Source organism: Astatotilapia calliptera, chromosome 18 (assembly GCF_900246225.1).
Source record: "Astatotilapia calliptera chromosome 18, fAstCal1.2, whole genome shotgun sequence".
Lineage (NCBI taxonomy): Eukaryota > Metazoa > Chordata > Actinopteri > Cichliformes > Cichlidae > Astatotilapia > Astatotilapia calliptera.
In genome coordinates this window covers 18128366-18142850 of record NC_039319.1, presented here as the reverse complement: position 1 = coordinate 18142850, position 14485 = coordinate 18128366, and the positions used below count along the sequence as shown (strand labels likewise).

General features: G+C 42.1%; 1 protein-coding gene across 3 annotated transcripts in view; it reads left to right on the top strand.

Annotated features, from left to right (window-relative positions):
- pbx1a (pre-B-cell leukemia homeobox 1a) overlaps positions 1-14485 on the top strand; it is a 50315-nt gene that overhangs the window by 2541 nt on the left and 33289 nt on the right. Inside the window, exon 1 of one of the 3 annotated variants that reach the window (XM_026148546.1) lies at positions 639-1459. The exons of the other annotated variants lie outside the window; for them this stretch is intronic. Coding sequence (XP_026004331.1) covers position 1459 — 1 coding nt within the window. The 5' untranslated portion in view covers positions 639-1458. Of the gene's footprint in view, positions 1-638; positions 1460-14485 lie in introns of those variants that run through there. 3 annotated transcript variants of the gene reach the window in all.

Sequence of the window (14485 nt, the reverse complement as noted above, 5' to 3'; positions counted from 1 at the left end):
CACATTTAAAACATGAAGCCCATGAGGAAGAAGCTATAGCAGGCTGGGGCCCTGCTTCTAAATTGCAAGGCTTGGAAAAGTGAGAGAGTAATGCCTGGCTCTTTGTAAACTGTCTGGCGTCTTCCCGGGTTCAACCAGAGTTCGTTTCCAAAAAGAAGAACAAAGTGACTTGGACCTTTTCCTGGCTTTTCCCCCCTGCCTCTCCTCTCTTCCCACCGTTCTTGGCAACCAGGATTTCACAGGGCTTCTGACGAGAGAGGCTCCCCCCAGACTGCAAATTGCCCTCCCCTCCGCTTAGCACCAAGTTTGGAAAAGGAACATAATTCAATTCAATGTGGATTACATTTTCTCTCTCTCGCTCTCTTTTTTTTAATGCATCGGATCAGTTATTTTTACTTAAAATGTGGCTGGGGAACATTTCTCCCAAACCACAAATCAGCGAGCTCTAAATAGCTACATTGTTTTGATGGCGACAGAACGACGTATAAAAAGTTAAGAATAACCCAAGCAATTTGTGAGGGAATCAAGAGTGAATGGCTGCCTCTCTGTGTCCTCCCTGTCTGCGTTTGAAGAGCTGAGCCGCGGCTCATCTTCGCCCATAGGAGGTTTGTGCAGACGAAACTGAAAATCCTTTCACTGCAGTGACAGAGAAAATGACTCAAACCTTCACCATGGCATTTACAGCCAAATGTGCTGAGTGCAGTGTATGCGAGCGGAGTACAGCCTGTAATTTGTCAGCCTTTTTTATATTCTTTATAAAGAGTCAGCTTCTCCCTGCTTTTTACACTGTTGCAGTGAGAGTGTCTGCGAGAAGAAGAGCGAGCAGGGGGCGATGAGTACAGCAGGGCAGATTTGAAGCAACGCTTTCTCCTCGACCTTTAACTGAAGAGAGGAAGTGTTTTTTCTCCTTCTTCTTTACGTCATCTATAGGTGCTGCATGTTCACGTGTCTGTGTGTGTGTGTGTCTTGTACGCGCCTCTTCTTTGTGGTGCGAGTGTTGACAGCAGCAATATGGGACATTAGAGCAGTGAGGTGTCCATTGGCAAGCAGCTGACAAACAAGGCAGGAGCACATGCCAATAGCAGGCCTTAACTGATGACCTCACACACCCCCACACCCTGTTTATTTGCGCAGGGGTCGTTCCTGTGTCACAGATTTAGAGTATTTAGCAAGCTTAAACAAGCTCAGGTTCACACGCTGGCCGATGGAAAAGCAGCGACAGAGATTTGTGTTACGACTTACAGTCGTACCTTTCGACACCGGGGTTGTTTGGCCCGTCTTCTGGCCCCTCTCGACTTTTTTCTTTTTTTAAACTATCATCATTGTTTCTGCAGTTCCTGAGAGCACTTAGAATTTGTTTTCCTGTGCTTGCTTCACATCCTGTGAAGAGAACCGGAGAGCGTCTTTGTTTGTGTGGAACCATTACGGCGAGACAAGCTGGCACGTACAGGTTGACTAAGTAAGAGAAGCCAGCCACCAAGTCAGTGTTTCTGGGTGTCAGATTTCAGGCCTACGCTCTCCCTCTCTCACTCTCTATCTATCTGTGGGCCTGCGACCGTTTCGTCAGGCCACTCTTGTCAGCAGCCTCACATTACTCCCATGCAGGCTCGGGTCAGATGGCGAGCTCCTGCATGACTAATGTGATCAGATGGATAATGCATTACACCGCTTGAACTTATCAAAGCTGGAGACCTGCTGAATCAGTCCATCCCGCTAAGTGCCACCCTCCGCTCTCAACCCCCCCTCCTCCCCATGCATGTGCCGCTAATTGGACGTGTACACACAATTTAGATATTCACAGTGGTGTTGATCTGGTCACTTTGGAGGTGTCATGAACTCTTGAGCAAATGTTGTTCTTTCAGTGTCAAGAAGGCGGCTTTTGTTTTGATGGCTCAAGAGTACTCTTTGATAGTAGAGATGCACAGATCAAGCAGCCAGGCACAGATTTTCAGTGTTCTCAGTCCAGACCTGATTCGTTGCATGTAAAACTTGGGCACAGTGGCACAGGCAAAAAGTGGTGTGTGCACTTTGGGGGGACAATCAGAAAAACTTTAGTGAGAACAAACTTTAATCAGACACTTAAATCCCCCCTGAACATGGTTATTTTAAAGAAGCTAACAAAGGTAAAGTGGTTAAAGCTAATGAGCCTCAGTATGAGCAAAGGATAGTTACTTTGGGGATGAGTAATAAATAAAAAAGGGTTCAAGTCCTGTTATCTGGTGAATTTATAAACTTTTTACAAAATGATGTAAGGACTTGATTTTTGTCTTGCGATATAAATGTGTTGCACCTGCTTTTGTAAAATATGTCAGGTAAAGGTGGGTGCACAGCGACTTACTGTCGGGTTATTATTTGTACCTCATTTTGGTAGCATAACACTTTGTTTTCAGAGTAGTTTATTAAGCAAGAGAAAATCTGTAACTTACTGCAGTTTGAGGTAAACTTTAAAGTTTACTAATTTTATTATGAAAATAATGTTTTACATTGTAGAAAAGCTGATTTTTGGTTCTATATGTTGTCAGTTAGAGTTCTTAGAAACTATATGATAGTTTAACCAATAATACCGGCTGGACCAAATGGTCTCTAACAACCCAACAACTGGTGGCTGCCAATGTGTAATTCAGATTATATGGGATTGTTTTTGTTTTAACCTTAAAAAAACAGTCTAATGGATTGAAACAAAACAGCAAAACGAGGACACACTGCAGCCTGTAAATGACCAGGTGAGATGAGTAGCAACTGATAGCATACTTAGCATTAGCTTGGTAATCATACCAATGAGAATCTCCATCAGCATCTCTGTGCAGGAAAACGCACCAACTTGTGTTTACCAAGCTTTTAATTAAGGAAGCAGAGCACTGGAAAAAAAAAAAAACGTGTAACACTGAGCAGTAGGCTTAGTCAGTCCCCAATAGATGACATATTTGTCCAATGCCATCACTGCAAAATCCAGATGGGATAAGGCAGCATATCCAGATGTTTTGTTTTGTTTGATCAGCTGTTGAAAATATGTATTATTTACCATGAAAAACAGCAAAGCTTCTTAATGCAGTAGGTGAAGCCAACAAGAGTTGGCATTTTGCTTAAATAAATGAGTGAAACGAATAAGTGATCATATTCAGTAACATCAGTATAGCAGTAAATAGCAGTATTGAGCATCATGGATCCTGACTTTGACTGTTCACTAATTACTAATCAAATAAGTGGTGTCAGATCTGCTTTGCTTGACTGAAATAAGCCCAAAGGTGCACGGCGATAATGTCAAATTACCGTTTTCTGTAACATTAGCGTTAAACACTTGGAGAGGTACTGGTTGGGCTCAATTCAGCCGTGGATAAACTGGTCACTATGGCTCCCAGTCCTGCAGTTTTTCAGTATTTAATTGACATGGCTGTCCATGATGAGTTCAGGGGTTAGTGTTGCCTCTCTTTGTTACCCTCCTCTCATCTCCAGTGACAGATGGAGGCATTAGTCTCCAATGTGGCGCTGTCCTGAAACTAATGGCTATGTCCTTGGTTTCCCCGCGCTAGCTGGGAGACTGTATATCTGTCCCCGGCTTGGAAGTGCCGAAGCAGCAGTTTATCCCCCTATGTTTTAGTTTCCACGGAAATAAGGCTGAACAGGACTCTGCCTGTTCTCTCATAAATAACTTCAAATAAATAACTTCAAAATGTGTGCGAAGTTTTCCCGAGAAAAATATTGCCTGGCTTTGATTTATGCACTTATCGGAAAACTCTTCCTCTACTTACCAGAAATGTTCGTCTAAGTGAATAATAATAAACATGTAGTATATTTTTATAAGTATAGTCGGAGAGGGGATGTGCTGACTGTCAGTTTATCTTTGCTTTTGAAGTGAGTTATGACATGTGTAAATAGACCGGACTCCCTTTTATTCACTGGCATTTCCTCTATATTCATATTTATGCTCACTACATATTCACTTCAGGGGCAACAGCAAGTATTTTTGCTGTTTCCTGTCCTCTGATATAAACTCACTTGCAATTAGGACAGCTAATATATTATGCAAATGTTGACTGGCTTAATTGAGACATGTTAATCATGTTTTAAGAGGCTAATTACAGCCCTGTATATGTGAGGTGGGAGTTGTAATTAGCCGTGATAACAGATCTGGCTGTAGAATGGTCATATTCTGTGTGTCGATGTATGGGAAGGGTGTGTGTCTGTGTGTGAGATATAGGTATGTTGCTGGGCTTGTTCTATGTTTGCTTTCACTCCTTATTTTTACAGACCTCTCGCCCTCTTTAGCACACAAAAACAATGATAATGTGTGTTTACCTTTCCACTGTTTTTGTCCTCTTTACGTAGTCACAAGTTAAACTGGCGTCCACGTCTGTTTGCTTCACCTTCGCTGAAAGGGCAATAGGGACAGAAAGACGGAGCTATCGGCTCACCTATCCAAGAGAAATATGAATTCATTGCGTCTCTTTCTATAGTTTGTTTCCTGCACTTTTCAGTCTGGTTATCTGATGCAGCAGCGCTGACCATTCTGCACGCCGGGCTTTTATTCGAGACTGTGTTCTTAGTTTTCTGACAGAGATCATATTCAGATCCATTACGCTAAGAATGCCTTCCCACTTATCGAATATAAAATTGCTTTAGAGAGGAAATTTGCTCTATGGCAGAGTGGAGTTTCTTTTTTATCAGATGTTTGTCTCTAGAGCAGCTTTTAGTGTCTACAAAACAGCTCTGGTGACATTATTGCAACTGCAATTGCCTCACCCATTGTTTTTGTTATTGGTGCTGTTTGGATTTGATTGGATTTTCCACAGTCTCATGGAATTGCTTCACGCAGCGTGACTGGCAAACGCATATATCCTCATACTGTTGGTGTTGAAACACCTGCAGATCTTATTATTGATATGTTCATGGGGCTCTAACCATACACTCCTACCTTTGAATTATACTGGGGGGTTTTTTGGCCTTTTTTTTAAATACCTTTCATATATTTTCTTGTGCCAAAAAATGTAAGTTATAACATATTCAGATTTTCTTGATGGAGGTGTGTTTTCCTGGCACCCTGCCACTAAAATGTAAGTGGTGTGTAGGCAGCATTCTGGGGTCGTACAAAGGACCCCCTGACTTCGATGAACAGTCAAACATAAAATGGCAAGCACTCTTCCCTGGCTGACTTAGTAAAAATGACACAAATTAATACATGCTGCTTAAACAGGACCAAGATTAATGGTTGCCTTTCGCAGCGGCTTAGATCCACTGTCAGTCGCTGCTCGCTGCCCAGATGGAATCAACACCAATCAATGAGGCTGCCTGACTCTCACTAGATATCTGCTTAGGATGCTGAGTGGTTCACACACACACACACACACACACACACACACACACACACACACACACACACACACACACACACACACACACACACACACACACACACACACACACATTTAAATATGTACTGTACATCCACACACAGCTATTCGATGCGGTACTCTTGTGTCTCTCCTCAACATTTCTTCGGATAAACTCGTGGGCATATATTGTGTTACTTCCCATACAGTGTGACGTTCAATCAGGTGCCACAAAGTCAGATGGGGGAGAGCAGTGAGGCTGATGGCTCAGTAGTGATTGGATGTTTCAATTACTGATAGTAATGCCATGGTGTAGTGAGTCATGCAGTGCAGATAGCACCATTTATTTTAATCAGGACAGGGGAGAGATGGGTGTGGATGTGTCTCCCTCATTTCAGAGTTTCACATTTAGATGCAGGGGAGTGTGTGCTCTCTTTCTCTCGCTCTATCTTTCTCTCTCTTTATGTCACACACAAACACTCGCACACAACCGTGCACACATGCACATGCTCAGGTGGATTGAGAGTGGAGGAGAGGTTGCCGTGGGTAACGCATAGCGACAAGGTACTCTCTCGGTGAGCTATTCTAATTTATGTTAATAAACCTCGCCTGTGCCGTGAGAGACAAAAGGGGCCACAGATGAGCCTTGGTAACCTCGGCACCTTCGCTGGAAGGAAAGGCACAGACAAAGAACAATGCAGACACACACACGCACACACACACAAAAAAGCAGAGAAGAGATATTGAACTGTAGAGAAAGACACAAATACTGTGGCGGAGAGCGATGATAAATTTAGCCACACAAAGAGTTGTTTTTGTGGCTGCAAAATCAAACAGTCTCTTGCTGGCAATCTTCAGTGCGGTGTACGGTATGTACTATTTCTGCGCGCGTGTCACAGTGTGTGTTGCAGGGGCAGAAACAGGCAGGCAGGCTGTCTCTGGGGATTGTTGCTGCTAATTCCGTGGGGCCTATAGAGACGCGGGGTTCCTGCAGTTTTTGGATCACTTCCCTTGGCAAATGTGACACCACAGGTAGCATTTAGCACAGTGGGGCGAGAGCACGGATGTTAGCACAGGTCAGCACTTGGCCTAGCCACCTGGCAGTGTAAATACCATCTCTGAGAGTAAGATAAGGGCCCTTAAGCCTGCTTCTGAAGGAGGCAGGCAAAAAAGGGAAACCTCAACATGCAGGATTTTTTTCAAAAAAGGGTGTTAGAGTGAAAGATTTTTTTTTTTGTTAGAAAGAAATACATTAATGCCACTCGTGTCATATAAAATGTCGTTAAACTCAAATTACATTAGAAGCAGCGCCGATTTTCTCAATCGTCAGCAGGTTTGACTCAAAGTTTTATCTTAATCTGTTTTGTGTAGATATCCGTTGCCTCGTTGCTATTATATGTTTTCAGTGTGAAAACTAACCAAACCATTTTCTGTTTGGTTAAATATGTACCCAATTTTCGCAGTAACAGCCATGAGGATTGATAATGCGGTGATGCTTCCTTGCTGCTTCCCTGTACAGTAAAAAATCTGTATCCCCTACCCAAAGAGTGAAAGCTGTGGATTTCCACTGTGCCTTCTGTCTGCCAGCTTGCCTTTGGCGATGTTAGTTCTGGACAGTTAACTCCTACTGAAATTATGTTAATTGCTGTCATTTTCTTTTTTCTACTTGAGCATAATCAGCAAATTATATACTTCTGTTCATTTATTACCGAGCCGCTCCTAACGGAGTTTTTACCCTTCAAAAGATTAAAAGTTAGGAGGTAGTTTGCTCTTATGATTTGTGTATATTCATGCGGGTTTATGGGTATTTTTATGCTATTAGCAATTTGTTATTTTCTGTATCAGTTTGTAATTGCATCAGCTGTTCTGGGCCATAAAAGTTGTCTTAATGCTCCGAATGTGGTGTGAACGCTGTGCTAGTGACACCTGAGAAGTGCTTGTGCTGGAGCCTATCGAAACATAACTTGTGTAAGGTTTATATCGTTTTAATCTTTGTTTGACAGTTTGCCAGTGTGATGCTTTTGTGTTGTTTTGGCAATACTGCCACCCTGGATGCCATCATGCCGCAAGGTTGTTTTTGGCATTGTTACAAAAGTTTCAGGTGTTCACGCACTTAGTATGGAGGAACAAACATAAACATCTTATTCCTGCAGCTGGTGCAGGACTCCTAACTGGTACCAGAAAAAGAGAAAAGAATCACACCTGCACTGTTCTCTGCACCGTCTACCTGTTAAATACAGAACTGATTTGAAGATCCTTTTATTTGAATAGGTTGACACCTGGGTACATTTCAAATCTTCCCTGTCTCTACTCTCCTTCTGGGTCTCTCATATCCTCAGAAGAACTGCATTTTAACTGTTCCACCATCATGGTTAGTGGGTAAGGCTGACTTTAAGTTGGAGCAGCAGCCCACAATTGCTGGACAAGCTTTCCAATTACAATCAAAGGTTTGCTCTTTGTTGTTGCTTTTAAGATGAAGACTTGCTGGCTTTCAATGGTCTTTTGTAGTTTTTATTGGTCTTTAGTAGTTTTAGTATTTTGGCACTGATGATCACAGTGTATGTATGTTCCCTAACTCTTCCTAGATGCAATTATTCTGGATAAAACGAAGGATATAAACTATATACTTACAGTTTACGACATTATTTAGGAAATATTTAAAATCATAATCTTGGTTGCTAGGATTATTGACATTTGTATAACTTCTGGGAGACATTTAAAATGCATATTTAAACATTCAAATCCTTACAAATTATATATGTAGTAGCTGATCTCAAAATGAAAGGTGACATGGCATTTAACTGGTACAATTGTACATTGTACCTGCCTGAAACAGGTATCTCTTGTAACGAGTCTCAATGGGAATACCTGTTTAAATAAAAGCTAAATAAAAATTTTGAAAGAAATTACAGGAACATTACATTACGTGTACATTTTTGATACTGTGGGTACTTTACATGTGCACGCTGTTGTTACGAATATGTGTAAATAAGTGTTCATCAAACACTGAAACTGTGCATCTCATACAATAAAAAGTGTAGCTTACAAAAAGAAAAATACCTGTATGTATTTATTATTCATTTGTTTGGTGTTCGTGAACAGCCGTTTGTTGCTGTCTCTCTATGAAGATAAAAAGAATGACATGATAAATTAACTTGCACATCTGTGTTTTCACATATCTGTGTGAATAAACGTCACAGGCAGTAAAAGCTAGCAAAAACCTCCAGTATAAGTCTAATTACCACTTAAGTTACCTTATAGGTACGGGTAGGCCTGAAGGTTAGGGGTAGATGCTCTGATGTCACTCTCTGGGTGTAGTCAGCTTGACTTCATTTGAAGAATTATAGGAATCTTCCCATTGTGTGCATTATTAATTACTCTTATTTTCATGTCTAGGTTTATGGACTACCCTTTCGAAATCCCTCACTTTCTATGTGCACACATACACACAGGCATGGCCTCTGCTGTTACAGGAAGGCAAACTGTGTTAGTTTAACCTAACAAGACCTCTCGTTTTTACGTTAAACTAGGTCACGTGACACAAAGACAAGTAATATTAGACATGCATTTATTACCACTTCATTGAATAAGTTTCAGTGAGTGAGCGTACATGGATAATTTATTTTCAGACTTCCCTGAGGCAGACCGCATGACAGTATGTGCAGGTTCCCCCACGCCATGTTGTAAAAGGAGGATTTTAGTGCTTTCTCGCCGATGCTTTCACGAGTCGTTCACAAGATATGAAGCGACGACCCCGTGACTCCGCGCATGCCTCTCACGCCTTCAGGGGAGCAGCTCTTCTTCTAATATTTTTTATTTGGCTTTGCTGCCACCACCTTGCAGCCTGTTTTATTGGATTTTATTGATGTCCTTCAGCACCATGTTTAGCAGTCTCCTCCCCTAAACACATAAAATTCCTTTATGTTCCTATTACTTGAGTTTATGAAGAGCGTCTTCTCCCACCTCCCTCCCGATAAGATCATATTGATAGATTGATATTGGGAGAGCTGTAGTGTGATAAAGGCGTGGGGGTTAAGAGCTTCTTGGATAGTTTAACCTTGATAAAACAGTTGTTTCAGTGAGGCTGATTTTGCCCCATCCGTCTTCATCCGTCAGGGCCCCTCTGAAGTATGCAAATGAAGGCAGTAGAGGGAAACGCCGTGTGCGGTTAAATGGGGCGTTGCGAATGTGCGGTGTACCGCGCAGACGGGGTGATACTACTTACTGTCCAAATTTAGTGTGTCTCTTCTGAAACACCCCACCCCCTTCCTTTTTTTTGGTCTGCCTTTCGAGAATATATACACCCTGAGAGCTACTGTGGCCTCTCGTAAAATGATTGCAGCTGTGACAGAAGCAAATCACTTGGCCCTTTTTTTAACGTTGTTTAAAATATATGTTATTATAGATTTTAGTGTTTTTGAGCAGCGCGTTAGCCCTTTATTTGTGACTCGTACCTGCATTTACATGTTGCAGCGGCTTTTACTGCATGCTCCAGCCATACATTTTTAGAGTATGGCTGTTTACCGTGGTAATTAGTGAGTCTGGAGGTGTAAGGGTAATGATCTTTGTGATAATAACTGTTTATGCCTTAACACTGCTCTCCATTCACAGTTTATGTTGCTCAGGCAGCTTCATTTGCCTGATTAGTTTTGTACCTACTCAGCAGCATTAGGGATGGGGTTTTTTTCTGTGTGTGTGCGTGTGTTTGATTCTCTCATTTATCTCGCGTGTCGGCATATTGATCGATTCCCCTGCTCACTCATTATTTTGTTCTGTTCTTCACAACTCATTTTCAGAAAGGGGGGCCAGCGCCAAGGCCACAAACAGATACCGTGTCTCCTCGTTGCTGTCTGACTAGCCACCACACGCATAAAGCTGTCAATCAGGAGCTCTCCTGCCTGCCCTTTGTTATGGAACGCCAGCTCTGTGGGTGGGTCCTCTGGGTGATAGATGGTTTTGAGAGCCTATCGGACTGCAAGAAGCATCCATCTCTGTCTGGAGCCTGTTAAACAAGCTTGGGAAAGCAGCCATGTAGTCCTAACCACCACTGGCCTCCACTAAAAACCCCCATTAACATTAATGAAGGATAGCTTTAAAAGTTCTCCAGTAATAGGCTTGAATTGGATTTATGAGTCAGATAGTTTGCCAGAGAGTACGTCATGAAAAATGTCGCTGCTAGATAAATGGAAATGAGTGTTTGAAAGGTCTCGGGACACTGTTTCAGCGAGGATTTCAGCTCAGCTTTGAAACTTTTTTCCCCCTCTCACCCCTCAATCATTTCCCCCTCCAGCTCTAAAATCAAGCTGCAGCTTCGGTGGCTGTGAGGGAAAGCGAGGTGTTTGATGTTTTAAGTCACTGCAGAGATAAAGCTGCTCGACTTACACTCAGTGCCTCTGCTTCTAGTGGGGGGAAAAAATAAGTTCTTAATACTTTTTTTAAAGGCCTTTCATCCCAGGTGGCACTGGCCATTTCAATATCTTGCAACTACCACTTTACCTGTCTGCAAGGTCCCTATAGATGGCTGATGTGAAACTGCCATTAGCCAGCCAATTCCTCAGCCACAGATTACTGTGCCAGTACGTGGTAATCACAATGTTGAAAAGGTCTGATTGCACTCCATCCAACCTACAAAGTGTGGCGTAAATGGGTTTTTCGAAGGTCTGCAGTTGGTTGTTGGTATGTCATCATAGTGCATTAGGACTGTCAGAGGCAAAATAACAGTTTTTGAAACCTCTTTCATTTCATGTGAATGTTAACAGGATGCAGAAATACACTCAGAAGCAACCAGGCAAACAGGGTCCTCAGTGAGATGGTTCAGTGCAAGTGCCCGATGTACGAGCTGAACCATGAACTTGTTCCACTGGAAATAGATGTATTTGAGGTCTTTCTAATTTTCCGGAGCTCCCCACTCTCTCGGTTTCTCCCTCTTTCTGTCTTTGTTTCTCCTCCCATCTTCTGGCTGGTGTGCTCTCTGCTAACCTCGGATATCATTACCGTCAGAGGGAGGTTGAAGGGAGAGACAGGTTGCTATTCTTAATGAATTCCGCTATGTCTTTGCACTCCCCCACCTAGTTAACCCTGCCCACCGCCCCATCGTCATCGCCCCCACCCTCCCCCAGCTCAAGGTGTCAAATTAGAGCAGCTGGAAAAGGGGAGAACAAGGAGATGAGCAAGGTACATCTTACCCCAGCTCATTTCCTCACTCTCCTTCAAATCACCTCATACAACATGATATTCATGAAAAGTATCCATGTAACAACTGGGGAAATGGTTGGATACACTACACATATTCTCTTTAATTATTAAGAAGCTGGTGTTGGGATTGATGCTCCTCATGCACTGGTGTGCAGTTAAAGTAAAATAAGTAAAATAACACAAAAGTATGAAATTACGATTTTGTAAAAGCAGGCAAGTGTTTAAAAAGTCGAAAACAACTACATTCGGCAAAATGACCTGATGAAGAGGTGGTCAAAGGAAGAATCCAATAAGCTTGGATATTTACTTTATAAATACATCACACCAGTGACTTGTTGATTGGGGCTTCGATGCTGTTAGGAGGTCCCTGAGGGCTGACTTTAAACTACTAATGGACAATTGGCTTTGACGTCACAGTAGCACAAAAAAGGGGGCCATGTGTTTGCAGGGTGGTGAGTGTTTAGGGGTTGGAGGTATTTACATGAGCAATAAAAGGTCTTTCCAGAATGTGAGTTTGTTATCCAGTTGCAGTAATTATTATTGTTAATTGATATTTGCTTCTCAAGTGTCCTCTCATTTGTGTATGCGTGTTATCATTTATTATTTTTGTATAAACATTTATGATGTTTGATGATTGGATAAGGTCTGCCCTTCAAGCATTTGAATATGTTACGGGATCATTAGCATTAGTGTAATTTCAGTGCTGTTTCTGGTCAAGGTGCAGGTGATTTCATTTTTTTATGAGGCCTGTAATGAAGAAGCGTGTCCTTGTTGCATATTTCAGTGACTTGTGAATATTTTTCCATTTTTTTCCCTAAACATCTCAGATTGCTTCATGGCAGTTTTTCATGGCAAAACTTGAAGGACATGTGTTACACAGTATTTGTGGTGTAAATACTTCAGTTTCTAAATTCCTGAATACAGAGTAAACAGTGAAGGTGTCAAATTGCTGACATGCAGTGCAGCAAGAGCATGGTTTCAAAACTCGAGTGACATACAGTAGATGTGCCAGCAATCCATCCATCTATCCATCCATTTCCTTTCCTGCTTATCCAATTCAGAGGCGTGGGAAGGGGGGATGGGTGGGCTGCAGCCTGTCTCGGATGTCACTGGGAGAGAGGCAGTACGCTGCAGACAGGTTGCCATTTAAAGAAAGAATTCAGTGATTGTCTAATATTATTTGTGACCTGTAAATACAACATCTCAAATGTTGAAATTGAGCCATTTTAATGTAATTTTTTTAATTAGCGTTCAGTTTGAATTTTACATAAGCACCACAGTTCAAAAGTGAACATCCATGGTGATGATAGCACAAGTGCATTAGTGCAGATGGTGAAGGCATTATTAATACTGACTTACCTAAATATGGGTTTGGAGCAGGGAAGGTGTTGCTTATATCATCAAGACAATGCCAATTCACATAGTCCACAGTGGTAAACACGTATACTGTCCTGTGTTGTGGGGCATTCCCAGTGTTGGAATGGGGTTGTATCTCAGAGTAGTAATTTAATATTCTCTTTGCTATGCATCCGAACACTGTTCCAACTCACACCTTTAAATTTAGTTCAAGATCTTAAAGTTTCCAAAAAATGCAAAAAAAAAAAAAAAAAATCCCTGAAAAACTACGTCATGGTGATAAAATTCAGACTTTGACGTAGTCGTAAAAAAGGGGGCCTCGGTAAGGAGCTGAAACAAAATCAAAGAGTAACATAAGATTGTTCACCGGCGCTGAAAGGCTGTTATTTGTTTAAGCCGTACTTTCAGCAGATGTAAGTACATGAAGTTGTAGCATATAGCAACCAAAGAGCTCTGCTGAAGTGCATCAGTTTGATGTTACAGCTGCTGCGTTTGGCCAGTTATGCTCAGGATTGAGAAGATCACACGCCAGCTGTTAAAAAAGAAAAGCACACAGATGTAAGCTCCGTCACCGGTAGCAGTTTTTAATGATGTCAGACTGTTTCAGGGTGGATTTTTTTCCTGTGAGCCCAAGCAGAGCTGTTGTCTACTTCACCCCGGCATTAGTGTTTGATAGTCCTGACTCAACAGAGACTCGGCATCCCCCCGTGGCTGTGCTTACTCACTCCTGAGCCCAGTGTTTAGTTTTCCTTGGCAGACCCGGGCCACAGCTCATTAGACTAAGAGAATGTGCTTGCCTTAATTAATGACATGTAAATATCCTTGAATTGGCCACATTTGCATATTAAGAGAGATTTGTGGAATCTGTGGAGTAATATATTTTAATTAGGGATTAATTAAAAATAATGGGAATTTCATTTCGCCTGGCAGGTTGTGTTTGGTGCGTCGGGGCCCAATCTTTGAACGCAGAGGCAGCTACCAACATGTGAAGGAAGCTCTCTGCTCTTTCACCCGCTATCTGTGCTGCATACAAAAAATTTTCTCTAACACACACACACACACACATACTGGCATCACATTCCTTGAGATGCCAGAGTCTTCCCAGGGGGTCTCCACAAAGCGCTGTAGCTTTGAAAAGCGGGTGAGGAGGAGGCGATTCCAGCTTGAACACCCACAATATGTTTTTGGGGATGGTCCCAGTTTGGCTCAATTTCATCTCCTCTCATCTTTCTGTATCTGTATTTTTTCCCCCCGTATAGTTGGGGAACGGCTCTCAGACACGGAACACTAGTTATGTTGGCAATTATGTTAATGGATGCCATTAGGCCATGATTGTGTATGAGCGAATGGGGAGAGAGGGCACGTTTTCGAGACCGACCTCAACTTCTGCTTTGATCCATTTTTAAGAGACTCTTTGCTATAACACTTTCTAACATATACTCCAGTTTTTATTTCCCCCCCTCACAGATCAGCAGACATTTTGACCGTCATATCAGGGATTGTTTCATTTCAGGCTATTTGCTCTGGGTAATGATGTACTCAGTGTGTTTCTTCTTTCCTCTGACAGCTGTGAAAATAAATCTGAATAGAGACAAAGAAACCATCTG